This window comes from Plectropomus leopardus, chromosome 1 (genome assembly GCF_026936395.1).
Source record: "Plectropomus leopardus strain MGB_pleo_1.0 chromosome 1, ASM2693639v1, whole genome shotgun sequence".
Classification (NCBI taxonomy): Eukaryota; Metazoa; Chordata; class Actinopteri; order Perciformes; family Serranidae; genus Plectropomus; species Plectropomus leopardus.
This window is the reverse complement of record NC_142176.1, coordinates 12,052,390-12,080,326: the sequence shown is the minus strand read 5'-3', so window position 1 is coordinate 12,080,326 and position 27,937 is coordinate 12,052,390. Positions and strand designations below refer to the sequence as shown.

At 40.2% G+C, this 27,937-nt stretch overlaps 1 protein-coding gene across 1 annotated transcript in view; it reads right to left on the bottom strand.

Annotated features, from left to right (window-relative positions):
* Positions 1–27,937, bottom strand: part of fbn1 (fibrillin 1) — a 90,196-nt gene that overhangs the window by 47,101 nt on the left and 15,158 nt on the right. Inside the window, exons 6-28 of the mRNA XM_042492016.2 lie at positions 25,547–25,744; positions 23,823–23,948; positions 20,630–20,755; positions 18,461–18,613; positions 18,118–18,354; positions 16,913–17,065; positions 16,709–16,828; positions 16,432–16,557; positions 15,317–15,439; positions 13,109–13,231; positions 11,583–11,735; positions 11,011–11,064; positions 10,776–10,901; positions 10,533–10,658; positions 10,298–10,417; positions 8,583–8,720; positions 8,449–8,499; positions 8,230–8,355; positions 7,095–7,322; positions 6,878–7,003; positions 4,480–4,608; positions 2,686–2,811; positions 6–131 (exon numbers count right to left, since the gene is read on the bottom strand). Coding sequence (XP_042347950.1) covers positions 6–131; positions 2,686–2,811; positions 4,480–4,608; positions 6,878–7,003; positions 7,095–7,322; positions 8,230–8,355; positions 8,449–8,499; positions 8,583–8,720; positions 10,298–10,417; positions 10,533–10,658; positions 10,776–10,901; positions 11,011–11,064; positions 11,583–11,735; positions 13,109–13,231; positions 15,317–15,439; positions 16,432–16,557; positions 16,709–16,828; positions 16,913–17,065; positions 18,118–18,354; positions 18,461–18,613; positions 20,630–20,755; positions 23,823–23,948; positions 25,547–25,744 — 3,114 coding nt within the window. The remainder of the gene's footprint in view (positions 1–5; positions 132–2,685; positions 2,812–4,479; positions 4,609–6,877; positions 7,004–7,094; positions 7,323–8,229; positions 8,356–8,448; positions 8,500–8,582; positions 8,721–10,297; positions 10,418–10,532; positions 10,659–10,775; positions 10,902–11,010; positions 11,065–11,582; positions 11,736–13,108; positions 13,232–15,316; positions 15,440–16,431; positions 16,558–16,708; positions 16,829–16,912; positions 17,066–18,117; positions 18,355–18,460; positions 18,614–20,629; positions 20,756–23,822; positions 23,949–25,546; positions 25,745–27,937) is intronic.

Sequence of the window (27,937 nt, the reverse complement as noted above, 5' to 3'; positions counted from 1 at the left end):
CACACCAACACACTCCAGTCTGTTCTCTGTAGATTTGTATCCCGTGTTGCAGGAACACTGGTAGCGGCCGATCATATTAACACACTGGCCGTTCCTGCACAGTCTGTCACTCAGATCACATTCATTGATGTCTGTGAAAGAACAAAGCACATTTTTTACACACAACTGACATGGAAATGATAAGGACAGTCTACATTTTTAAAGCTGAAGGTACCAGCAGCATATATGTATGATGGTTTTAAATCTCTGAATATAAAATGCAAGTCAGGATGGAGTAAATGAAATATGTGGGTCAGCACCATTACCACACCAGTGTACAGCTGTGGTGCGCAGAGTGGGCCAAGTCTGCACACCATTTGACAGTCATCATGACTGGCAGATCCAGCGACTTATCCAACAGAGAGCAGCATTTACATTACAACAGCCACATGGCCCATATGTAAACACAAACAAGGCAAGGGAGATTGATAAAATAGAGAACTACTGAATGTAATTTAGGCTTACATAAAATCCTATTTTTAACATCACTGGTCATGTAAGCCATTGTTTGTCAACTAGGAAAGCTACCGTGGCTTTTGCTCGGCAGGCCGACATTGTTGTTCGTTTTGTCAGCTAACACTTACATGGTTGCTGCTGACTGACAGATTACACAACATTTCAATATTTTATATTACAATATCTTTTACCTTCAAAGTACTATTTAGCAAGGCGCCGACCTATGACTGGTGCCACGATTATTTTAATTATTGATCAATCTGTTGACTATTATATATAATATATATAAATTCCTTGTTTGTCTGATCAACAGTGTAAAACATGTTGTTATTGAGTTTAACAATACAAAAGACTGGAAAAAAAACAACCATTCGCATTTGAAAAAATCAGAACCAACAATTTTCTGAGTTTTTAGTGAAGAATGACAGACCAATTATTCATTATCAGAATGGCTGCCTTTTAATTTTATGTCGATTGACTAATTGATAATATTTGAGGTCTACACCCGCTCTTAATTGCAACCATTAGAGCTTCAGTTTAGACCACTCATCAGCGGTCAAGTAAAACTTTGACAGATGTTTCATGATAGACTCAATGATGGATTTAATGGTGATAAATGGGACAGTCCAACAAGGAATCTGACGTCATTAAACACGCTGTATCACACCCATCTGTGTGAAATTTGAAGTATAACTGAAGTTTATTGTCATTTTAATCGTTTTAGCACTTCAGCTTGTTTCTTCACCAGAGATAATGAAGACCATCGTCTCAGAAGGGACGAGGTGGGCAGTGTTCTGTAGCGCTTTCATTGTTTTTATTACTTTGGGTGGCAATAAAGAAAATAAATGAGCATAAAGAGGGGCAGTGTTTGAGCATTAGGTCATGGACTGAAACATTCACACATTGCATTAGGTCATGAGAATGACACCCTGTGAATAATGCATGATCAGCTTAACACCATAAACTCAATGTGGGAAACTCGAGAAAGCACGGAAAGTCAGGGACTTCTTTTGTACTTGTGGAAATAGTGCTGCTACTCCTCTAGTCATCTAGGTGCTCAAGCAACCAAAATGTAAAAATAAATAAACATAAACTGACTTCCTGGAGGAGTCTGCTTGTTATTCACCCCACATGTTTCATTCTTCATTTAGACATTGTAAAGAATGGGTAAAAAAGTGCTTTTATATACACAACAAGATGGCTGAAGCTCAACGTCAATCATCCAATGAGAGCTGGACACATAAAAAGCCCGCCTTTAAAGGATGCTATAGCTCAAAAACAGAAATTTCAGAATAAAGGTCTACAACAAAATAATACCTAAAAAGTAAAAGCTACAGCACAATACAATCAAAGAAATAAGAATTGTATTAAAGACCCAAATAAAATATTTAACAGTACAAATTAAAGTACTGTTTTACTAGATAACTATAATAACTCTACTAATAAAGTCTTTTTTTATTTCTCTATGTTTGAGATCCAAGTGGACCGAGTCTTAAAAAACACAAAAAACATTGTACAGCTGCAACGAATGATTATTTTCATTGTTGATTAATTTGTTGATTGTTTTCTAGATTAATCCATTGCTTCTCTGTAAAATGTAAAACATGTTTAGAAAATGTCAAAAAATGGCGAAAAAAATGTCCAAAGGCGTTTCCCAAAGCCTAAAATGATGTCCGCAAATGTCTTGTTTTGTCCAAAACCTAAAGATATTCAGTTTACTGTCATAAAGGAGTAAAGAAACCCCAAAAATCCACATTTAAGAAGCTGGGATCAAAGAGTCTGGACCTTTTTTTGCTTATCAAATTACTAAAGCAGATTAATCGATAATTCAATTAGTTAGCAATTTATTCAATAGTTGACATGAATTAGTCATTGGAGCTCTAAAACACGCGGACCTGACAAACTTGCACCTCACACAGCGCCCCAGTGAGCCCACACACAGAGGTAGAAAGAGAGGCAGATGGAAGGGGATGATCCAGAGCTAATTTGTCATTCGAACTGTCTCCTGTGTGACAGCGTCTGGACTTACTGAACGTCTTTTCACCCTTTTTGTCTTTCTTTCATCTCTCAGAAAGATAAGAGGAGAAGCTACATTCTGAGGCGCAGAAGAAGAGGAAAAGGGCAAAAGAGAGAAAGAAAAAAAAGTTCAGAATTTGACCACCAAATCTCTCCGATGACCTCATCACTCACCTAGACAGGCCGACCCATCGGGTGCGATCTCGTGTCCTTCGGGGCACACACACTGGAAGCTGCCCTCCGTGTTTACACACTCGCCTCCACGGCACAGCAGAGGGTTCCTCTCACACTCATCGATGTCTGCGGGAGAACACACAAGCAGACAAGGAGATATTAGAGTTCAGTCTCTGCAAATATTTGTTTCGCCTGTCATCAATCACCGGTTTGATTTTGGTTACACTTTGACCTGCAAAACAGTGAGAGACCACTTAAAAGGAGATAGTGGGACTTTATTTGGGGAGTTTTTCCTTGTTTATGTAACTGCATGGTGAAAGAATACAAGCAGCAGCTCTATGGTTGGCAGTGATGCGAAGAACTGACGACTAAATAAAGAAAATAAGCGTCTACTTGTTGTTTTTTTTAGCCTGCTAGCCCCTTCAGTACCAGCAGCTTATGACTGCAACCCTGCCCACATTATTTCCAGTCCTGGCTGCTTTTTTTGCCACAGCCTGCAAGTAAATGTGACGCGCCAATTTTGGTCTAATGACAGCTTGAAGCCAACAAAAGTATTGAGCCTCTCCATTTTGTGTGTATGATTTCTCCCAAAAATTTAATCAAACGGCGTCAAAGGCAGACCAGGACAGAAACAGAGTATTAAGTATTTTCACAGACGGCAGAACTTTAGGACTTAGCTGCACATAAAAATAATTTTGCTGGGCAGCTGATTGTGTGTTCCTCACATTCAGGTCAAGTATGTAATGAAGAACAATTATCTTTTAAGACTTTATGGAGCAGTTTTGTGATTGTGACGACACTTGGGCTACACAGACTAGACCCCTTTCAACACCCCACAGGGGTTTAAATAAAGTCTGTTAAATTCTCCTCTCTCTCGCTCTCTCACACACACACACACACACACACACACACACACACACATATACAAACGCACACAGCTTGCAAATTTCAGATTACATCAGCCATCTAAACAGTGAGTTCCAGGTCTGGCATGTTAGCCAAAGCACCTCATCCAGAGCTTACGGCCCAAGAGGGAGCTTGGAGGAGACGGCTGGGTTGTGATTAGGACCGGGGTCGTGTGGCCGGTCTTCTCTGTATTTGGAGACCTTTACGACCACTTTAACAGGGTCTGTGAGAGCAGTTGTTGCATGGATCGAGTTTCTCATCCATGTCCTCACAGACTAAATGATTTCATATGAAAGAGTGCTGCCTCTGCATGTAACTGTACCAAATCATCGCCAGCTAAAGCAAAGATTAAACGTTTGTGTTTTTAGGAGTGGTTGGTGCGTGAGGATTCATCACTCACTTTTTTAACATATATGTGGCTTGAATTTATGTCTATGCGTAATACTGAAATGTATTTTGCATTGCATTGCAACCACTGATTTGCAGCTATTGTGGCATATTAATTGTTTTTATATGCATTTTGTATATACATCATGGCTTTTAATCTGGAGACCTGTATAAAGTACTATACTTATAGGGGATACATGATTTGTATATAAACTTTTTTTTATGCCAATATTTTCAATTCGTACATTTTTGCTCATATACTCATATGCTCATACTCATATAATGTATTCTTTATTATCATTTAATGATGATTTTTTGGTGAAATATATCATATGACTTGTACAGGCATTATGGTTATACAGAAATTAAAATTAAATGTTGCAGATGTGTGTGGTGTGCAGATCTATTTCTTTCTACTCTGCAATATCCAACACCCACTTGGGACACACTGGGATGTGCGTGTTTTGTTTTTTCACAGTTTTGAAGGGATTTGTCACTCACCCATGCAGTTTTTCATCATCATGAAGCCACTCTCATATCCTTCGAAGCACTCGCATTCAAAATCTCCTGGTGTGTTGATACACTTCCCTTGTCCACACAGATCTGGGGAGATGTGGCACTCATCGATGTCTACAAGACAGGAAAGCAACAAGATTCAGCATGGTGGAACTTCTCTTTAAAACAGCACTATCATTTATGCCTGCAGAGAAAAACATTTGGAGAGCTACCTGTATTCATTTTTATAATAGAGAGATATGAATAAAAAAAAACCTGACATGAAAAAAAATTAAGTTTTTGCAGAGATTTTCGACTCTGAGATAAGTAGCGAAGAAGCTATATATAAATGTAAGACAAACAAAGTTCAAAAGCACAAAATATTTACCAAAGATTACTACATGAAAGACAGACTATAACACAGGATTAAACTCTTCAATCAGATTCTTCCAAAGTCGAAAGCTAAAGGCCTGATCCCTTTTGAATTTAATCCACATTTTGAAACACTCAACAGAAAGACTCTGGGCTGGGATCTCACTCATATGGGGTTAAAAGGTCCCAGATATCATTTACTTACTAAGAGCCTATAAATTATTTCAGAATAAAGCCATGGCACAGGCATTTAAACCTAAAATGATGTGTGCACATTTCAACAGAGCTGTAATGCAGCTAACCAGACTGCAGGGACCGGCTCCAACAAGTCCAGAGCCGCCAGACTCCCATTAGACTGAATGAGCTGAATGTAGGCAATGGCTTTACACCACTTTACTGTGATTAGTGTTGGCAGGGGGATTCAGAGAGGGGGACTGATGAAGAATGGCTAGACTTGTACAGATACAATGGAGGAGAGATATGAAGCAAACATCCCAGCCAAAAATAGCAGCTGCATGTGTTTCAGCTCTTAAATTACTGGCAGTGTGTGAACAGCCAATTGCTAAAGAGTAGAGATGTTCTGATGGCCTTTTTTTTTCTTAGCGATACTGATTCAGATTCCTGAATTTGCATTTTCAGTCAATACCGAGTCCAAAACCCATACTGTGGGGTTAAATAAATAAATAAATAAATAAATAAATAAAAGCTGTATATATGACTGTTGCTATCATTTTTGTGCAACATAGCTCAGGTTACCTTTTGTGAAATATTAACAAATACAGAAAAGAATGCCATAAAACTATCATTTAATCTGACATTTTGCTAATGGCAAAAAGTTACACTATGTACCGAAAAACAACTTTTCTCCGCTGCTCTAATACATTAGTTGGCAGTGGCTGAGCAGCACAATTTGATATGTAGGCTACTGTTTTAGAGTCACACAGAATAATCGATTTGCAGGAAATCTGCCATTTTAGCTGAATGTAAAACAACATTAAAGTTTATTTATAAGTTATGTGGTTTCAGATCTATACATAGACTCGCGTACTGGCCTTGGCCGAATCCCTCATTAGAGGCATTTCTGATACTGGTATCACTATTAGAACCACTCTGTACTGGTAATAAACTCTTGAGTGTTGTACTCACCAGTAAGGCTGCAACTAATTATTATTTTTTATTATTATTTTTCTGTTCAGGTGTCAAGTATTTTAATAATCAATTTGTTGTTTGGTCTATAAAATGTAAGAAAATAGTGCTTTACGCCTGTCACAATTTTCATTTTATAGGTTTCTTGTTCAAATTGCCCCAAACCCCTAAAAACTGAGTTTACAATTATATCAAAAAAAAAAAAAATTTAAACAGTCCAGACTTTTGAATCCACCCACCCCCCAGTTTGAGCTGACTGATTCACCTGGCAGTGTGACATGGAACAGCTATTCTCAGTTAAAATAAAAAATGGCCCATCAGTGCCACATGGAGACTTGGTTAGCCAATCAGCGACACGAGCGGGACTTACGCCATTGTCATGCACTTGTCAAGCAATGCACTAGAAACTAATAAGGAGTGATAACAACAATAACAAGCGCTATAGACAAGAAAGACGCTGCTACTGAGGCTGCTCCAAATTGACACATCTTTTCTGTACTCCCTGACATCAGTTAGTTCTTCTTTGCTGTGTGCCATTCTTAAAACCCCGGCAAACCAGTATGTTGGCATGACTACACATCAGTGCGGACTCAAAATGACATTTGAGTCACTAATGATAAGTTAGAAAAAAATTGAATCCCCCTTTCCCATGAAAATCAGTTAGAGTTTTAGGCAATGTCAGACTAAAGATGGAAATGGAGCAAAGAGCTGTCAATTCTGTCTGACTTCAGGTTTAGAGAAAATCAACAAATCCTCATGTTTGAGACTCTCCAACCAGCAGATATTGGACATTTTTTGCATGAATTACTTCAAAGATGCATTAATTATTACCTTGTTGATACATTTCTTTGGGGACTAAATGGCTAATTGCTTTAGTGCTACTCACCAGTGCAATTCCTCTCGTCTGAGTCCAGGGCATAGCCGTTATCACAGCGGCAACGGAAGCTGCCGATGGTGTTTCTACACCTTCCATTTGAGCACAGGGTGTTGATCATCCTGCATTCATTTATATCTAAGGTGTAGATCAGAGGGATACAAACAGGTGAGAAACTTTGATGAAACAACTCATGTCAGTATTTGTAGTCAGTGGAGGGTATAGGTACCTTTGAGGAAGGGTCTGCCATTGATGAAGTCGCCTCTGTGTGAGAAGCCTGGGCCCCGAGGACAGAGCTGGGTATATTCTGGAGTGCCCTTCTCTGGACATTCATCACATTCAGGGCCCCAGGCGACACCCACTGAGCAGCAGCAGGCGTCCACACGCTGCTTCCCTGAGATGGGAGTCCCACAGCGCTCGTCCTCATGGGTGAGGTAGCAGTGCTCCATACGCAGGTCTGTAAGTCACACAAGTATTTGATATAAGATACCAAAAGTATTGAGCCTCAATTACTAATATTATAATAATAATAATAACGATAATAATAATAATAATAATAACTATATATATGTAGCACCTTTAAAAACAGAGTTTACAAAGTGCTTTGACAGACAAGACAAAGCAAAAGCAAGAACGGTTTCTTGCAGAGGCAACATAAGTATAAGAGCCAGACTTTAATGCTAAACTAATGCCAGACAAAATTTAAAGTGGAATTAAACAAGGGAGAAACAATTACAAAACAAAAATAACAACAACAACCAATATCAATTTGAGTAAATACAATTCAAATATTAGCAGTAAGCACAGAAACAATAGTACTAATATTGGAATTAAATACGATTGAGACAGAATAAAATAGTTAATCAAAAGTTAATTAAAAGACAAACTGAAATTAATTAATTAAAATAGAGAAAACAAAATAGATGACAAATTAAAATAGATGGCATCATATGAAAGCAAGTCTATAAAAATGGGTTTTGAGAGGTGATTTTAAAGTAGCCACTGGATCTGCGAGCCTTATCTCCTTGGGAAGGTTGTTCCAAAGCCGAGTGGTCCTGATGGCAAAGGCACCTTTAGTTTTAAGCCTCAACTTTGAAACGGCCAGAAGGCCCTCACCCAAGGATCTAAGGCTGTGAACTGGATCATAAGGGGTGAACATTTGTGTGACTTGGGGCCAGACCTAAACGAGCTTTAAAAGTGATCAGTAAAATCTTACAATCAGCTCTAAAACCAACAGGGAGCCAATGGAAAGAGGCAAGGATTGGGATGATGTGAGTATAAAACAGTATAAAATATACATTTAAGACAGGGCATTAAGACAGTAAGATGACATCATGTGGAAAACATATATATTCGGTACCCACCAATGCATGTCCTGCCGCTGACATCAACAGTCATTCCTGGAGGGCACTGGCAGAAAAAGGAACCTGGTGTGTTGACGCATTTCCCGTTGATACACACTCCGGGAAACACTTGACACTCATCCACATCTGATAGTTAGCAGAGGAGAAACAACATAAGAAACCGGTCAAGTGTTTGACATGATCTCAAATGAAACATAAGTCCATCAAAACATGCCTTACCTTCACAGACGTTCCCCTTGACTCTAGCGAAGCCCCTACCGCAAATTGGATCTGAAAAAGAAGAACACATAATACAATGTCAGTCAGAGCAGTTACTAAGATGTGGAATAAAAGGTCCATGTTGATGTTCTCACCTTTTTCACATTTGGCACATGGACTGTTCCAGGCTTCTCCCAGTGTAGCGCAGCAGTGGGACTTCAGTGTAGCCCCGTTGATGTTGACCTCACAGCGAGTATCGACAATCTTCAGCCAGCAGGTGCTCTTAGTTGTCTCTGTTTTTATTAGACAAGCCTCATTGTTACTAGATATTCGATTATATGGAATGAAATAACATGTGAGTCAACGCAGACTGGTCTGGCACTTACTGTATGTCAGGACATGTTGTTTGAGGCCAAAAGTCTGTATTTAATTATTAAATTAAGGCTACGACTTAAGTCATTATCAATTTTTCTGCCCATTTTCTTGATTAATCTTTTTGTCATGCCCTGTGTTTAATTTCCAAGGGTGACGTCTTTAATCTCACGTCTTTAAAACTTTAATTTATTATCATGTTTGACAAAGAAAAGCATCAAATTTCCACACTTAAGAAGCATGAAAATAGTTCATGTTTGGCTTTTTTGCATTAAAAAAAATGCCAAAACTATTATTGGATCAAAATAGCTGCCAAAATAATTGTCTGTCAATAAACCAAAATGATTAATCAATGGATCATTGCAGGTCTATTGCTAATCTAACCTTTAATTAATCTCCACAGCTATTTTAAAAACAAAAGAGAAAGCTATTTGGCTTATGTAATAGTAGTCAATGTGCCCTAGATATGAAAACCAGTTTCTCCAGGCTTCATTATGCACTCATTTCATTCAAGTGTTCCAAATGTTGGCTGTATTTTGCCAAACTGTAATGGGGACAGTGCTGGTACCGGGCATTCGACCCAGTTCTTATCACATTGTTTAATGTAGTTACTGACTGAGCTGCTGTACTGTTAAAGACCAAGTGAAACTAAAAATACGTTTTCCTAGTTTTATTGTGTCCCTGTGTTGATTGATCATTTATCTCTTGTTACATGCAACATATAGGTTAAGAAATCAGTAACAAAGTATCTTCACATCAAAATCACTGGCTTTTTTCCAGTTTTGTTTGAGGTTTGAAGACTCATGCGGCACTCGGGCGTGTTTACAAAAGTTTATCCAATTAAATGAGACTTGAGGTGACTTGTTAGTTGCATCAGTCACATAAAAATGCACTTCACTGTGGGTTGTAGGAGCTAACAGAGAATATGGAGAGAGATAGAAAGACATATGTGTTTGGATATCAGTGGGCCAAACCCTTGCTTTCATTTCCAAAACAATATGGCGGAGGTCTAATTCATTCATTTCTCCCTTGTCTTCCTCCTGATCTAATGGCGAGGAAGGAGTTCATTGAGCCAAAAGTCCCCCATATCTTCGTACTGCGCTAAAACCAAAGCCTGCTTTCTTTTTTAGCGGTCCAATCATATGTGAAGGTTCTGATTTAAATCCCTTTTGCAACTGTACCCCACTCAAATATTCTATTTTACCTAGAAATATGTTACAGTACAAAAGCAAAAGACCCTCTAATTTCAGTGTCACTGGGACTTTAAACTTGAAGCTAGAGAGCCTCTTTGTGTAAGTAAAAAGTAGGGAAAATGCTTCTTCTTTTAAGCCATATTGGACTATTTTTTATAACTGACACTATTAAATAACTATAGGTTTGAATAAATCATAGTGTCATATATTTTTGAAATTATTCTGGTGATGAAAAAAAATCAACATTTGCCATTTAAAGTAATGTTTCGATAATATCAAATTCAAATAACAGGATGCTCTCTCACCTATACACTCCAGCCCAGTGCTGTCCAGCGAACTGCCGACTGAACACAAACACACAAAGGACCCTGGGCTGTTCCTACATTCTCCATTGACACATGGGCTGGACAGACACTCATCCACATCTGTCGGAGACAAAAATAAACACCATTTTTTTTTTTCACATTGGCCATCTCTTATCAATCTGACATAGCAGACGAACAATAGATGGAGTGACAACAGAATAATTGAGTCTCTGACCTTCGCAGACATCTGTGTGAGGATTGAAGATGTATCCTTTGGGACACTGACATGTAAAACTGCCTGGTGTGTTTCGGCACAGACCGTGTTCACACAGCAGCCTGTTCATCAGACACTCATCAATATCTGAGGAAAAACACAGAGAGAGCCACACAATTACTCACCTCAAACTAGCTTTTTATATGAGGGGCGTTCACTTTAATTTTCAAAGAGGACAAGGAAATTAAAGAGCAGTTCACCTACCAATGCAGTTTTTGCCTGTCAGGTCTACCTCAAAGCCTTCATTACATGTGCATTTGTATGTCCTCAGCATGTTCTCACACACTCCATTCTGGCAAATGTCCGGATCAAGGGCACACTCGTTAATATCTGGAAAGGCAAAGAAGAACCTGTTAAATGTCGCAGTAGGAAAAAAAGTAATAACCACATCCAATTTATATGGCTCTGCTCAGTTTCTTTGTAAGCTTGCTTTGGTTACCTCTTGCATCACCACTTAAGCCAATGCCATTGGGGCACAGAGCCAGGAACTCAGCTGCAACGAAACACACAAACAGCACAGTTTGGTTGACAAAAAAGAAAAAATAACAGCGTCTGAGAAAGTATCACATTTGCCAAAATCCAAAAAATCTCAAAGCAGAACATTTAATACCATGTCATTATCCATTTCCATGCTTTCTCATTTAGCTGAGATGTATATAAAACCATCTCCTTAATGTGGTGCAGCTCTGGCGTCTTTTGATACAGAAACTTTAATTGGAAAGGACTAATGAGAAGTGACTGGATGATGTGTGTGTGTATGTGTGCGCTTGTGTTGAGGCTGTCAATGTCTCCTGACTGTGGGCGTCTCTGTCAAACAAGTTAGCCGTGACTATTCTGTCATTTATGAAATCCAGGCGGGTATGTCAGAGAAGACGAGGAATTTCATCTGGCCATCCTGACTTTGACAGGTGTGTTTTGAATTAAACCCAAACAGAGTGTGTGTATGTGTGTGTCAGGCAGCAGGAGGTGGCTCCATATGTGTAAAGGGTGGAGTGATTTGAATGGCCGTACCAGAGCTTAGTGGCGGGCAAGGTTGGCAGGGCTCTCCGTAGGCGTACTCAGTGCTGGCACAGCAGCACTCTGACTTGGTCACAGCTCCAAATAAAGGCCTCACACACTGCCCTCGCTTGTAGCCACCATAACATGTACTGCGCATATGTGTATCTGTTTGGGACAAAACAAGACAAGAGTGTGTGAGAAGCAGAGATGAGGCAAGAGATCTGGAAAGAGGCTAAAAGAGACAGAGCGAAGGAGAGAGAGAGAGAGAGAGAGAGGAAAAGGGAGGCGAGAGTCCGCAGCTCCAATAAACAACAACACTGGCAAAACAAACAGTTGTTCTCTCTCCATAATATCCAGGGATTTGAGGCATTCTCCTGCGCTGATGTCATCCTGACGAAAAACTCACCCAGACCGAACAACAGCATTTCAACACTTCCCCACAATACACAAAGAGATGTCATTTGGGGGAATATAGGAATGTTGAAAATAAAGGATAAACAGATCTGGTCTCCGAGTGCCAGTCCAGGGGAGAGGAGCAGAAGGAGGCAGGGAAACATTCATCAACACAGGCATCGTCACTGATAATGCGCGTGAGATTGCAACAGGTTAACGGGATGAGTTGTTCGTAAAGTTCATAACAAGATGATTATTCTGTGCTTTGTCACATTCAGTTTTGTTTGTTTTATTACTGGACTGGAAAATATGTGCGTCGTGGTTATTCTGGTTAAAATTTGCAGACAGTTGTGAGACTCATTATTAAAAACATGCTCACTCCGAGCTTTCAGTCACACAAAGAAATGGTAACAAAATATTTAGAAGCGTTTTGTACATTCATTAATGTGAGAATTATTGTGAGTATTTAATAGAAACTTAAGCATATGTGCTGGTAGGAAACTGCCGAATGTACCAATTATTTCCAAAAGTAGTCAATGAGCCTCTGAAACAGACAAATTGTGCAAATGAAACTGAAAAAGATCATTATCTTTTCTGTGCTTTCCGAACTTGCACCGTGCATCATTATAACATCAGAAAGACATCTGACTTTTAAATCAGACAGACGTAAAATTCTGGATGGAATGAAAATCTGGTTGACGATATTTTAAATTATTTTAAAATTTAAATTTAAATTTAAATTCATGTTGTGTTGATGTTACATTTTGACATTTTGCTCAAGTTGGGCTTTGTTCTCCAACGACTGAATGTTCTTATTCTATGTCAAAATGATGTTGACATAAGACATTTGGAAGACGTTGGATTATGGTTACTTATCAACACAACTAAAAACCAACAAAATATCAATGTCATCTGTCTTCAGTGTTGTACGTCAAACTAATGCTGACATTAGACGTCCTGAAGTTGAATTTAAGTTACCCGACATCACAAGTAAATTCAACAACGTGTTGGCCAGCTGGGTTCAGAGCAGTGTCAGTCACAGGAGCGACATGCAGGATATATTTAGAGTGTTTGTGTTGCCTGTGAGAAGACACAATATCCAAATGAACACATGAAACATTACTTCAAACAAAACATTTACTCACCAACACAGACACGTCCATCCAGGCCCACTGCCATCCCAGCCATACACTCACAGCGGAAAGATCCCTCTGTGTTGATGCAGTGGCCGTTCATACACATGCCCGGAGTTTCACACTCGTCAATGTCTGGAAACAATACAGAAAAATCATTTCTCCTCTTCATAAAATTAATTGTAAGAGGCTTCAGCAGGAAATCAACCAATTTCCTGCTTAAGCAGTCGTTATTTAAGTCCTCAGGTGCTTCATTCATTCATTAAAAAAATGCAGCCTGAACTGCTGCACAGTTTAAGTTTTATGACCTCAACTAAGAAAACATTCTTTTCCTCCCCCTTGATCCCAAAAGTGTATTACAATAGTTATTATAATGAGCGTAAACAATGATATGGCTTGCACGCATTAAGTGTGTGTTTGTGTTTGTGTGTGTGTTCTGTCTGGGTGCGTTGGGGAACAGACAGACTGCAGATAGAAATGATTAGGCCCCAGGGCCACTTTAGACTACACATTTCATTAATGACTGCATACATCAGGACACTTCACCCACACCCTGCGCTCCTATTTATTTATTCTGCTGTGACTTAACCAGGTCAGAGTGTCTGAGCTCAAACGTCTGTGTAAAGTCATGTGGAGCAAAATGGCTTTCTCTGCATGTGTTGCAGACTGCCTTCCCTGGTGTTGGTGGAGTGTATTACGCACACTTTTTCATCTATTAATTTTATCAGTGATATTAAAATAAAATGCCAATACAGATAATCGGCCAAATCTTAGCCCCAATAATCGGCTAGGCCGATAATCTGTCGAGCCCTAATTCAGAGCATCAGTGATTCAGAGTCTGACAAGGGATTGTCTGCACACGGCTTTTAACATGGAGACAGCTGAGCAGGCGGCTTCCAGCTCACGTTAAGAGCAAAAAAAAAAAGCCAACAACGGCAACAGTGCAGTTGTAACTATGTGAAACCAAGTAAACTTTGAGGCATTTTTAAGTACGTCATCACCATGTTTCTTGTTCTATACCTAACCTACATCACTTAACTTGCCCAAACCCAAAGATGGCCAACCATGAATCTTTTCCTTAACCTACCCAAAGTAACTTCAGTTGCCTTTACCTAACCTGCTTAGCTTTACATTAAGTACGGTAAGTTTAGCTCAGATATATAACGTCACTGGTGGGGAGCTAATTCATTAGATATCATATGAATTGTTGTATGTGGATATGTTACCCTTTGAAAGACATTGTGCTGTGTTCAGATGCGAGAGGGCAATGTTTAAAAGTCAATAATAGTAATTAGGGATAAATGCGTAGAAAAACTATATTAATTATTATTATTGTAGTTGTTAAATATTCTATCTATATATTTACATTGTTTTTCTTTTTCTGTTGCAAAACTTCATGAAATTTGCTTGAAACTCATAACTTGTAACTTCTTCCCATGTTTTTTAAAGAAATAAAGCAAATTTGCTCAGGTTTTGTAGGTTAAACTCTGTCTTTCATCTAAGATTTCAAACAGCATATGATAATGCCATATATGACAAAGTGGTTGATCAATTGTTATGTCACTCAAGTTTGTCTCTAATCCGGTGGTTCTCAACCAGGTGTCTTTGAGGTAGTTCTAGAGCCCCCTCAGAAAAAAAAAATCACTATAGAAGTGAGCCGAAAGTTAGTAAAAGTCACAAGAGTGACTATTCTGATCATAGGTTTCACTTCCTCCGCTTTTATTTATTTATTTATTTATTTTATTTTCAAATGGAGGTCCCTGAAGCAAAATCTTATCCAATGGGGGTCTGTCACCTAATGTTTATGAATTTAGGGGTCCTTGACACAAAAAAGGTTGAGAACCTCCATCCTATGGAAACCAGTGCTTACTGTGGCATGTTTTGTCAATTTTAAGAGAAGGCCAAATCTCTTTTCTCTTTGCATTGAACAGGTTTAGGGAAGGCTGACTGCAAGAATCTCAAAACAGGCGGGTCCCAACTATCTGCATGTCCAGCTGGCCTGCCAGGAAGGCTGGGGGATTTTTCCAAGGCTTTTATGGGGATTTTTGGCTTGTTTGCTAAGACTCACATAATAGAACCACTAACATGCCAGAGAGGTAGCCACCTTCCAAGCTAGGTCAAAAGAAAAACTGACTCCCAAGTATCTTCAGGTGATGTAGCCTGTTAATTTTAATGTAGTGATGTGATTGTAATAATCTGTGGGTTTTCTGACAAACACACCTACACACATGCGTCCACTGGTGTCAAGCAGGAATCCAGGTTTACAGATGCATTTGAAGCTGCCATCTTCATTGATACACAGCCCATTGAGGCACATGTTCCTGATCAGACACTCATCCTGATCTGTGGATCAACAATTAGACACGTGAGAAAGATACAGAAGTTAGAGGCAAAGACATGGTTTAGTCCACTAAATTTCATATACTTTGTATGTTTACTTAATTCTATCTTGACAATAAGAGTGTCATAGAACTTGCTTGCGTAAATCAAACTGCAGGGGCAAGAAAAGACCGTATTCAAAACCCTTGTATGTATGCTGTCAGAAAATCAAGCGCAGAGTACAAAAGAAAAACCCCAAAAAATTAAACATGAGAATCGGGAATTTTTTGGAAAAATTGTTTTTTTGAGCAGCCAGTTTTTTTATTTTGGATCTTTGAGCATACTTGAACAGAACAGACAGGAATTTTCAACACACCCCGTGTCTAAAATTTAATTCCCATGTATCAATAATATAATTTGACAAGAGATTTGACTAGTGTTAGCTGTTCTGAAAGGCTTCATTGGAAAAGCCAGTCATCATAGACAGGGGGAGACTTGATATCCTTGAAAAATGGGGATAACGGTGCGCATTTTCAGACAGTCTGTCCTGGAAGGTATTTATAAGGAGGGTTCCAAAGCTATTCAACCATCCGTAGCAGTTCTGATGGAGTATACTGGCCCCGTAATGGCAACAAAACGTTTCCTGTGATAGACTATCTATCTAAAGCAAGTTTCCAAGACTTCATAGTAAACTAAAATGAACGGAAACAAATGGATGCCTGCAAGGCAAGAAGTAAATATTATTAATATAGAGTCTTTTGGAAAAAGGTTGGTAATAATATAAAATGTACATATGTTGTAGTTAATGGGTTGAAACACACTAAAACCACCAGCATGATCATTTAAAATCCCAACTATTACGGCACATGCCTCCAACAGGCACTGGTATTAAATCACCCCCTCCAACAGATCCACAGTCCATTAAACATAAACACTACACATACTGTGGTTATGACAGAAAGCTGCCCTTTAAAATGTCTCTACTCCATAAATGCAGATGTCAAAACTTGACAGACCTTGACAGTTTTTGCCATCTGCTGTAATCTCAAATCCAGCATTGCAGACACAGTGGAAGCTGCCCTCCGTGTTCACACAGCGGCCGTTGTTGCAGATACGACCGTTGGCCACGCACTCATCCAGATCTGGCAGAAACAAACAGATACCACAGTAAACACATACATCTTCTTTTAGTGTGTGTACAAATGTTTGTGTCTGCTTGAGCGTGTGTGTGTGTGTGTGTGTGTGTGTGTGTCTGTGTGTGTGTGTGTGTGTGTGTGTGTGTGTGTGTGTAACCTCGGCACTCTGTCCTGGTTGAAGTCGTCTGGAATCCAACAGGACACTGACAGATGTACGACCCAGGGGTGTTCACACATTCTCCGTGTGCACATGGGCTTCTCTCACATTCATCATCATCTGCAGATTTAAAATAAAGCTCATAAACCAACATCACCTTCATGTAAACCGAGTTAAATGCTGGATAAACTGTCAGGAACTTACCAATGCACTCTCCTCTTCCGTCCAACCTGAAACCCATGTTGCACTCACAGCGATATCCAATGCCTGGCATTGGAATACACCTGCCATTCAGACAGAGATTGCGATAGGCCTGGCACATGTTGGTGATGTTCTGGGTTTGGATAATAGGGGGACCTGACAGGAGCATTCACAAAAATATATAATCTAAGGATCATAAAATTCTGTGATGAAAAAAACATTTGGTCAACAGAAATGTGTATGGTGTACGACCTAACAAAGTATTATAGGAAACATAACATCTGCGTGTAAAAGTAAACATGTTATTTCATTACGCATAGTCTTGCATTGGCAAGTCTTGGCATTGGATGTCTTCAGGTATTAGACATAAAATGTAATGCTTTTTGGACAAATAGTATTTCTTTGAAGCACTGCAGGTGAGTATAAAGGTGAATAGTATATATGTAATCCTGTGCAGAGGCAGAGGTAGACAGCACTGGGTTCAGAACTGGGTTAAAAGATTTGCCACGTCAGAAAAATGCATTGTCACTCTAAAGTGTTTGACTCGTTCTGACAAAAAGAAATTAAAAGATGGTTAAATTGAATTAGATAAAATGTTAATTCCAATTTAAGGCTTTTAAATGACTTTTGAGACCAAAATTTGATCAAATTGATTTTTAAGACATTTTAAGACTTTTTAAGGACCAGCAGACACCATGTAAGATCTGGCAGGACACACTTTTATTCTAATTAAAGCAAAAAAAATGCTCTGAGTTGTTTAACTTTCTTAACAGAAGCCTAAACTCTGCCAAGCTCGCTTGCAAAATAGTTCCAGAAGAAATGTTATTGTGGAAGATTTTGCCTAATTAAACTCTTGACAGGCTCTGGTCTGCAAACATGCAAGAATGTTTTCTTTTAGATAGGACATTTTCTGCACACAAACTCTGGGTAAACTTTACACCAACCAACCCTGATGACACAAGGAGCCCTACATCAGTGCCCAATTCAAATCTTAGTCAGAGTTTTCCAACACTGACGTGTAGCTGGAGAGTTTGTGTTGCTCAAAACCGGGATTTTGAACATAGCAACATGAGACCAGTGGGATGTGGAGCATTGCGCATTCATTGAGTCAGACCAGAAAGTATGAGTTGTAAACTATTACGGCACACATCAACCTTGAAGACACGCCACGAACCTGACTCAAGCACAAGCAGAAAGCAGAAGCATACCTGGCTGAGGAGGCGGAAATCCTGGGATATGTCCTGGGCCCTGGCCTGGAATATGTCCAGGAACCTGACCAGGGACAGGGCCTGGAACCTGGATGGGAATATGTCCAGGAACTTGCCCAGGACCAGGATATGGAATTGGGTAGATGCCAGGTAGGTCGGGACCCACTGGGACACGACCCGGAACCACCCCTCCACCGTTGCCATCAGGGATCTGGATGCACAGTTTCTGGTACTCTTCTAAAATAGCACATGAGAAAAACAACAGGAGGTCAGTTCTGTGTTGAGACACGGAGACACAAGGATGAGAACAAGAAATTCAACACCGTGTGATGATGAGACCCACCTGTTCCACGTATGGGGCACATTTCAGGGGTGGAGCCATCGGACCAGCAGCGTCCGCTATCACAGCAGCACTGGATTTTGGTCAACAGCTGTGAGTTTTGGTTGGCGCAGCGCCCGTTGATTAGGCTAGCATAGCAGTACCCACCACGAGCATCTGTGGGAAATAGCGCAGCTTGAAGTTAAACTAGCCGTGCTGTATGGAATATGGCATGTGTTGTCTGCATGTTGAGCAAATTGGCAGGAGAACAATCAAAAAGAAGTTGCTTCAGATTTTCCATCATTTGGACGATGAGAGCCAATAGTCATCACTTCCTATTTATGAGAACCTTTCCTACATCCTGCGGTTTCTGGCACTGAGCACCAGCATGACTAACACTCAGGTTCCCCATTAACATAAATATATCATGTCTTGTTTCACACCAAGCCCATCCAGAGTATTCACATGGAGAAACTGACAGGCTGCACTAGTGACTGCTTGGTTAAGTTCGACAGAATGTCAGGCAAGCATAGAGTTGGTTGGAGGAAAAACACTCGGGCCCTTCAGGGGTCGGAGTAGATGATGATGCTCGAGAGTTGCTGCATAGGAAACAGACTAAAATGTTTGGCGCAATAGTTTTCTGGACCAAAAGGCTCAGACATTCCTTCCTCTCAAACATCCTCTCCTGAGGGGGGTAACCTGAGCATGTGTTTGCATATGATTGTGTGTGAATGCATGTGTGTATACATGCACATGGGAGTACGTGCCGCTGCATCTAATGGACTATTCTGATCCAAATTCCTCCTTGGTCTGTTTTGGGTCAAACCGAGCTGAACTTGTGAGCTTTGCAGGCTTCTCTGATGAATCTGATGACTATGTGTATGTGTGTGTGTGTGTGACTGCACAGTTTTGCATTATTAAAAAACAATTCACCTCCCGTACAGTTTAATGGATGTGGAAATTAGCTATAAACATGTAAACATATTTGTTTCTGCTATAAAATTGGGCATTTCAATATGGACATCTGTGGGAATTGAGACTCTTTTGGTGCCGGCCGCAAGTGGGCATTCAAGGAACTGCAGTTTTTGGCACTTCTGCATTGGCTTCTTTTCTCAGCCTTGAAGGTTACCTCTTGGCCTCAAACTTCTATCTTTTTGTGCAACTTTAAATGCAAACAAAGTTGGAAGGTTTTGCACCACTTTTTTAACCCGCAATTTGTTTTTTTGTTGATCACCGTGCAGTTTTTGTTATCTTTGCTAGAACTTTTTCCAATTGGCACTCAGTAATGTTAGATCTTCACTGTTGCTGCAACTTCATTGGATGTTGTCAGATTGGTACAAATAAAATGGATTTCAGGACTTTCTGTGAATAAATAGCATTAACAGTGCCAGGCACAGACGTTTTCAAGGACAGGTGCTCAAGTAATAAAATAAAAAGGGCATTCCTTCTGCAAAGTGTTTGCAAAAAAAAATGTAACTCACATAGAACGCCCTGCTGGGAGGTTTCTATGCATCTACCAGCACCAGAAGGGCTCTTGAGGCTCAAGTAGAGACAGTACATTTGTGCGCCGTAATGAGCAGTGGAAATTCCTGTCTAGCTTACATATGAGGTGTCTAAAGATCTATGCTACATCCAGGGAAATAAATTGATTCGTGGCACAATTTTCAAATGACATATGTTTTAATCTTTGGGCTTGGTGTAAAGTATCAAGTATTTTCAAGTCAAGAGGTTCAAGTGAAGTCATGAGTCACTGGTGTTGAAGTCCAAGTTGAGTAGCAAGTCTTTTTCTATTTTGTCAAAACTAAAGCCATCAAATTTGTGACTCAAGTCCAAGTCATGTGACATGAGTCCACACCTCTGTTTCTCTCATCACGTCCACTCCTCAGTTTAAAGAGAATATAGCTATTATAGTATTGTTGTGGAACTAAAAACAAGCAAGTGACTACTGACCTACATTCTACCAGCTGGAACTTTGGACAGATTTCAGTACTTTCTGCGCTTAGTGCCAGGCATGAAGGGAGAAGAACCAAAATGGGGTGGAAAAAGGAAAGAGAAAGAGGCGGCACCTTTTTTTTTTTGCTCGACTGCTTTGTCTCATGTTTCATCTATCCCAATAACAATGAACTAAAGCAAATACAATGCAGTTGATTATGCTTTGGAGAGTCGTGATAGACAATGTGACAGATGTCTCACCTATACACCTGGATCCGTCCAAGGAAGTGTAATATCCCTGGGGACATTTGCAGATGTAGCTGCCAACAGTGTTAGAGCATTCACCTACACCGCAGAGACCTGGAATGTTTGCACACTCGTCCAGATCTACGAAGAGAAAAGGAGAGGAGAGGAGAGGAGAGGAAAAAAACAAGTATGTCTCAAAACATTTTAGATTGCTTCCTGTTTGCTAAAAAGTTCACAGTAATCATAACCGTCGATGAAAGAGATTAAACTGAAAACCAACTTTAAATGTGAATGTCTTCATACGCCTGGAGCACATGTTGGCAATGACAATGGAAATAAGGCATTGTCACAGGATATTAAATCCAGGGGCTGCTCCTCTGTTAGCACCACTGCACAAAGTATGTTAAGAAATGCGCTGTAACTTACACCCGTTTGAAATGTCTGTTACACAGTCCAGAAGTTTTCCGGCAATTATTTCTGGGCATAAAATAGCACATATTTTACTCTGCAAATAAGTGCCACAAAAACCAGCTCAGTCTGTTTCACTGGAGTTTAACTTGGTCTGGAAATTGTCATATTCATGTCTTAATGAGCCAATATTTTTCACAGGCTGACTGTGGGTCTTTATGTGTGGAAGAACAGAACTGAAGCAAAGCAAAGGATTTTATTTACAATTATTCAGAGCCAGAAACATTAAAAAATATTGTGTGTCTCTTAGTGGCCACCAACATTAAGTATGAAAAGACTGTGATCTAACAATTCTGTAAGCCAGACAAAAACTGAAAATTAGGATTCACAGCTGAGAGAAAAACAGTTTTTCCAAAACAGCATGTAGACATAATCTTTAGTGACAGTCTGTTGGTTCATGATGTGCATTGACAGAATTGGCTGTAAAGCTGTTTTAAAGACTATTTAAAGAAGCTGTGTAAATGATTGAGAGGGATATATTGGCAGAAATTGCATATAATATTCTTAATTATGTTTTCATAAGATATTTTCACCTAAATATCATTTTGTTTTTGTTACCTTAGAACAAGACATCTATATCTACATAGGGAACAGGTTCTTTTCCACAGAGTCCACCATCTTGCACCTCCATTATTCTAAGGAAGGCCAGAACTGACAAACCAAACACTTGCTCTAGAGATGGTCTTTAGCATTTTACTTGAAGGTGAATTTGGGTTTCCTAGAACTTGCATTTCCTAGGAATGCAAGGGCATAACCTGCCCTACTCTCCCTTCAATTGGCTAGCATTTGTTGACTTTGCTGTTTGGATTAGTTGGTTTTAGGCAAGAGATGTAAGACTGGGAAGAGTGTCAGGGTAAGCCAATCAAAAGCAGAGTAAGTCAGAGTAGGGTGGGTCATGCCTTCACTATCCTAGGAAATGCAAGTTCACCACTTGAAGGCCACCGCAGGTTTGCTGAAATGCTTGGAAAGGGAAGAGTTATTCAGTTGGTTGCAATCTGCAACCTTAATGCTAGATGCTACTAAATCCTGGATACCACTCTTTAAAATATTGCTTAACAGCAACAACTGTGGCTATTAGTTAATATTTAGCAAAAATGCTCAGGGATCCCACAAATTTTTACCAATACATTTTCAAAATTTTTCCATAACTTTTTCATAATATTTTACCCCATCTCCATGACTTTATTTAAGTATTTTAAAAGGGGAAGAACCTCAAACACGTACTTCCTAGGCATTTGTGAGAAAGCATGTTTGGGGATTTTTATGAACATATTATGAACAATACCCAAACATGGAATATTCAAAAACTTTTCCAAAACTTACTGCTAATTCCAAAACATTTCCAGGCCTGGAAAAAAACTTTTCTAATTTCATAACTTTTCCAGGCATTTCACGACACAGGAACCCTGTAAACTAATGCAACAGCAGCGCAAGTGGAGAAATTAACAAACATTTTGGGGGCCTCGGAACTGCATCTCTGCTCTTTGCAGATAATGTGATTCTGTTGGCTTCATCACACCGTGAGATCCAGCATGCACCGGGGAAGTTTTCAGCCGAGTGTGACGTTGTCATCTGAGGCCATCGTTCGCTGCCAGAAATCGGTGAATTGCCCCCTCTGGGTCGGGATAGAGTTACTGCCCAAAGCAAAGGAGTTCAAGTATCTCTGGGTCTTGTTCACAAGTGAGGGGTAAAATGGATTGCGAAACAGACAGACGGTTAGGTGATGCAGGTGTGCTGGTTCGTTGTGGTGAAGAGGGAGCTGAGACGAAAGGCAAAGCTATTGATATACCAGCCCATCTGCGTTGCGACCCTCAACTATGGTCAAGAGCTTTGGGTCATGACCGAAAGAATGAGATGGCGGATACAAGCGGTCGAAACAAGTTTCCTTCATGGAGTGGCTGGATTCAGCCTTAGAGATCGGTCAAGAAGCTAAGACATATGAGGGGAGCTCACAGTAGAATCGCTGCTCCTTCACGTCGAAAAGGCTCAGCTGAGGCCGTTTGGGTGCCTGATTAGGATGCCTTCTGGGCGCCACCTGTGAGAGGTTTTCTGGCATGTCCAACAGGTACAAGATGCCGGGGAAGACCAAGGTATTATATATCTCATAAAGCCTTGAAACACCTTGGGATCCTCCACAAGGAACTGGAAAATGTTGCTGGGAAGAGGGACATCTAGAGAACCTTGCTTAGCCTCTTGTCTCCATGACCCAGCCCCGAATAAGCAAATGAAAATATATAGCCACTATAAGCTAGCCTACTGGTCATACAAGACCAAGTAAGATTGTAGCAACAAAACCCCCTGAGTGTGTTGAAACATGCAATGTTGCGTCGTATTGCTCATGTATTCAACTTTTCATTTATAAGAGGAAAAAAGTGTTATTTCTTTTTCAAAAGCTACAGTCTCTCTTTAGAAAGGGGGGGGGGGTCCCCTTTAAGATTCACAACTAAGTGTTACACTGGATTACTGAGAAATCTGAGTGTTGCTTTGGTTTAATTAAATGTATTTCAAGGGACGGGCAAAGTGGCTTATGTGTGGTCTTTCCCCACAAAGTAATAATCATAATACCAAGCCTGAGGTGAAGTTAACCACAACTAGGAGGATGTGGCTTTTAACTCTACTTTCACATTGATAATTAGGCACTTTAAAAATAATTTCTTTTAGCCTACTCTGTCATTCAAGTTAACACTAAAAGCCAGACATTTCACAGTTTTTAAGTGATGCCTGCAAGCTTGATTCTTACCTTCGCATTTCTGTGAAATCTCATTGAACTTGTGCCCAGCGGGGCATTTACATTCAAAGGATCCCACAGTGTTGATGCAGTTTCCTCCTTGGCAGATGCCAGGGATGGCCTGGCACTCATCCACATCTGTACATACAAAGCATACAATTAATACACACCCAAACACACACATGAACACATGCGAATGGGAATACAGATTCCTTTAATGTACAAAACAGGAAAAATGACACAGAAATAGTAAAATAAACTCAGTACCGGGGCAAGGTGGTCACACACACACACACACACACACACACACATACACAGACTAACATTAAGACACATCTGCATACGCCTGAATATGCATGGATTGAAACTGGGTCTGTTTTAACAGTCTGGCTCTGACTTTCCTGCGATCAACAGAGTGACAAGGGAAAAGAGAAAGAGGGAGAGGAATGTCTCCTGCAGAAGGAACAAAAATTGCAGCCAAGTAGACCAGAGAAGAGATTGAAATACAGACAGTCAGACAGAAGGTTAAAGTTGTGATCACAAAGACTAATGTATATGAAGATTTGTTTGCAGGGGAGAGACACCGTGGCGTCATTAGAGAGTTGATGTGGGGACTTGCTTTCTCCATCAATCTATCCATCCAACAACTTCTGGGAAAAAAACTTCTGTGACTTTGTGAGTTAACACTGGCTATCAAACTAAATTCATTTAATGAATTTGACAGATTAAAATGTAGGTCTCAGGCTGAAAACCTCCAGGAGGCTGTGACCTGATGCAGTCTCCGAGCACTCCGTGTTCCTCTGGGTCCTGGCTCAGGTCCGCCTCCCCTGCAGAGGTTCTGATGTTGTTGGGTCTGGAGCAGACAGGCAGAGGGCCGTCTTACCAGAAATGAGCTCTCCCACGTGGCACCGCCACTGACCCGTGTTACTGACTCTGACAGTCCCGCCGCAGCGTGTGTCTGCGGGCATTCCATACACATGGGGGAGGCACTGCCAGCCACCCCAATTTAACCCAATTAGAACTAATCCTCTGGAGAGGGGATGATGGGTAGAGATGAGGGGACGACAGAGGGGTGAAGGCAGACAAGGAGGGAGTTAAAACGGGCAGAGAGAATTTACCTAGAACCCACTTCTTCAGGTACTTACAAATCCAAGACTTTATTCATAATCATTTCCCTGCTATTCTTCTTTTCACCTGGGTTGACACCATTTTTAATAATAATCCTTGCCTCAAGGGTACCATTCCAAACTTTCTCTTCACGTGTCAACCTTTGGCCTCTGATAATCTACACACTACTTGTTCCAAGGATACAAATATAGAGATTGAGACAAATGTATGGCAGTCAGTTATGAAACATGTCCACTGTCACACACCCTTTGGAGATCTCAAATTTTCTAAAATTTGGTTACCCTTCTTTGAACATGTAAGGTCCCTCCAGCTGGATGCTGTTCCTATTGGCTGAGTGACCCCCTGTACTGCACCAACATCCTGCACTTCCTGGCTGAGTCCTGTTTTTCCCATGCTATTATAATTATCGTCTTAAGGTTGTACTGCTGATGTTGTTTTTGGAGTTAAAAGTTTCCCAAATAAATCAGATATTTAAAAAAAATAACGGGCAGAGAGGACAGATGCTGCACACTACTTGAAGAAGGAGAGGGGAGGGAGGGTGACAAAAAGACAGAAAAAAAAACAGAGAAATAGAAAAAGAGACAGAGACGCTGAGGAACAGACTTTACCTTGGCACGCCCCAGTGCGGTGGTTTGGTATGAACCCTCTTCGGCAGGGGTGAGGCTGGGCTGGGCACATCTCACAGGGGTGACCCCAGGCCCGTCCCACTGTGGCGCAGCACAAAGTCTTTGTGCATACAATGCCTGTGAGCTGGCCTTGACACATCTGGTTATGCACCGAGGCGAAGCATGGCCCAGTGCGGTAATCTGCAGAGGAAAAGCAGGAGTTAGTTGTTGCAGAAACTTAACTTTGTCTCTTCATCTCCACTATAAACACAGTGCAAAGCAGCAAAGTTTAATAGCCAGTTAAACACATAAAAACTTATTTCAGTGGAAGTCTCATATTTTCAAAATGCAAAATGGTTCATTTGCAAAACATTTAAATCCTAAACCGTGATACAGCAAGCTGAAGCCAATCCCAAAAACAAAAAACCCAAATCTGAGCTTGAGTCTGTAAGTGAATAACTGTCTGGCGAACAGAAACGCTCAAACTGAAGGCAATCTTGCATGACATCTACAACTCACTTACATTATGTGTGATGAAAGTGCTGCCGAGCGGACAGTAACACACTCCATAAAGAATGCATTGTCTGTTCCTGGCATTTTAATCAGTCTGGCTCTCAGGTGCATTGTACATGCATGTGTGTGCGCGTGATAGAGAAAAGCAGAGATAGGGAAAGGGTCTGGAAAACCTTTTAAAGTTGTGTGGGCGGCTGTGGAGAGTAACAGACACAAGCTAGAATAAGCAAAGACACATAGACGATGAAAAATCAGTCTGGTGCACGTTATATGATCATCGGTTCTTCGGTTACCTGTATTGTGTTTTTAAAGCATTATGACACATTTACCATGTACTGTGCTGCTTTTTATCATTTTTCTAGAAATACAAAATCTAGGGGATAGGTCATCATCCCCAAGGCCGGCAGAGGCTGACTGACAGGGCGTGTCTATGGAACGCAGTAGGTGATTTCCACACCAGCTACAGCAACCTAGAATTAAAACTAAATTGCTTATAATAAATATGACCCCAAGAGTGTGAAAAAAAGTCCCTCTGTGGAGATTCTTCACCTTTCCTCCCCTTCAAACTGGTCTAATCCTCATTCCCTTGATCCCGCTGCTTGCATGCATGTATCCCCTCACTTCATCCTCTCTCCAAACACCACTCCTTACAAACTCCCTGAGGATTTCACAAAATCGCCAAATCTTATCAGGTGAAGGATTGGAAGATGGAGAAACAGAGATAGGGACGTAGAGAAAGAGAGAGGGGAAAGCTCATCCCTCCCAAAAGAATCTGGCCAAGATCCAAAAGCAAAAATCATTTCCACATTTCACGGCAGACAACAGACAGCGAGAGGAAAGAGGGAGACCAGTTCCAACAGCGCAGTCGTTTAAAACAAACGAGACATTGTGCGTTTCCCGTGTGGACCAGGGCCCAGCCCAGACCCCGTCACGTGCACCACAGCCTCCACGGTCTCTCTGCCTCTGGCACCAGCGCTGTGTGAAACAGAACTGGGTCATCTCTCCTTCTTTTTCTCACTCCCTCCTGCTCAGACTCTACTGAAGAACAAATGCTTTTGATTCTCAGTCTACTTATATGTCCACCCAGCGATGAAAAGTAACTAAGTACATTTACTCAAGTACAGAATAAAGGTACATGTACTTTACAGGAGTATTTCCATTTTGGGTACCCCTTAACTATGACATGTTTTAGAGGGAAATGTTGTACTTTGAAATCCACAAATTTAGTATGAAAGGAGACTCCTCAAAAACTGCCGGGGATGGTGCTTTACATCCTGCGTCACACAGAGGGTTGTGTGGCTGTTGCATGGTCTCTTCAGCTCACATTGGGTTGTCTTGGCACTTTTTGGATAAACTAGCAAAACCACTGTTTATTAACCATTTGAAACCCAGACAGACATCTTTTTTTTTTGTGCTGCATTCAGACGCCTTTTGGACTCTGAGCAAACTGGTTTCATTTCTTTCAAAAACATGGGGGGAAAAGAAAATGAGCAACTTGGCAAAAATGTCCCATAAATTGCAAGAAATTAGTAAACAGTGACAAAATATTACCAAAAAAATAGTTTTAAAAATGAGGGGAGGATGATGGAAAAATTATACAAAACATACAGACAATGTCCAGTAAACATATTATTACCACTTCTACTAAACTTATTTTATAATTACAAAAATTATATATATATATATATATATATATATATATATATATATATATATATATATATATATATATATATATATATATATATATATATATATATATATATATATATATATATAATATGTATTATAATTGTTACAGAAAAAAATAGTTACAGAAAGAAATATATGTTTAAATCTACAAAGGAAATACTTTTGTTTTTTCAGCACTTTTTAAAGTCA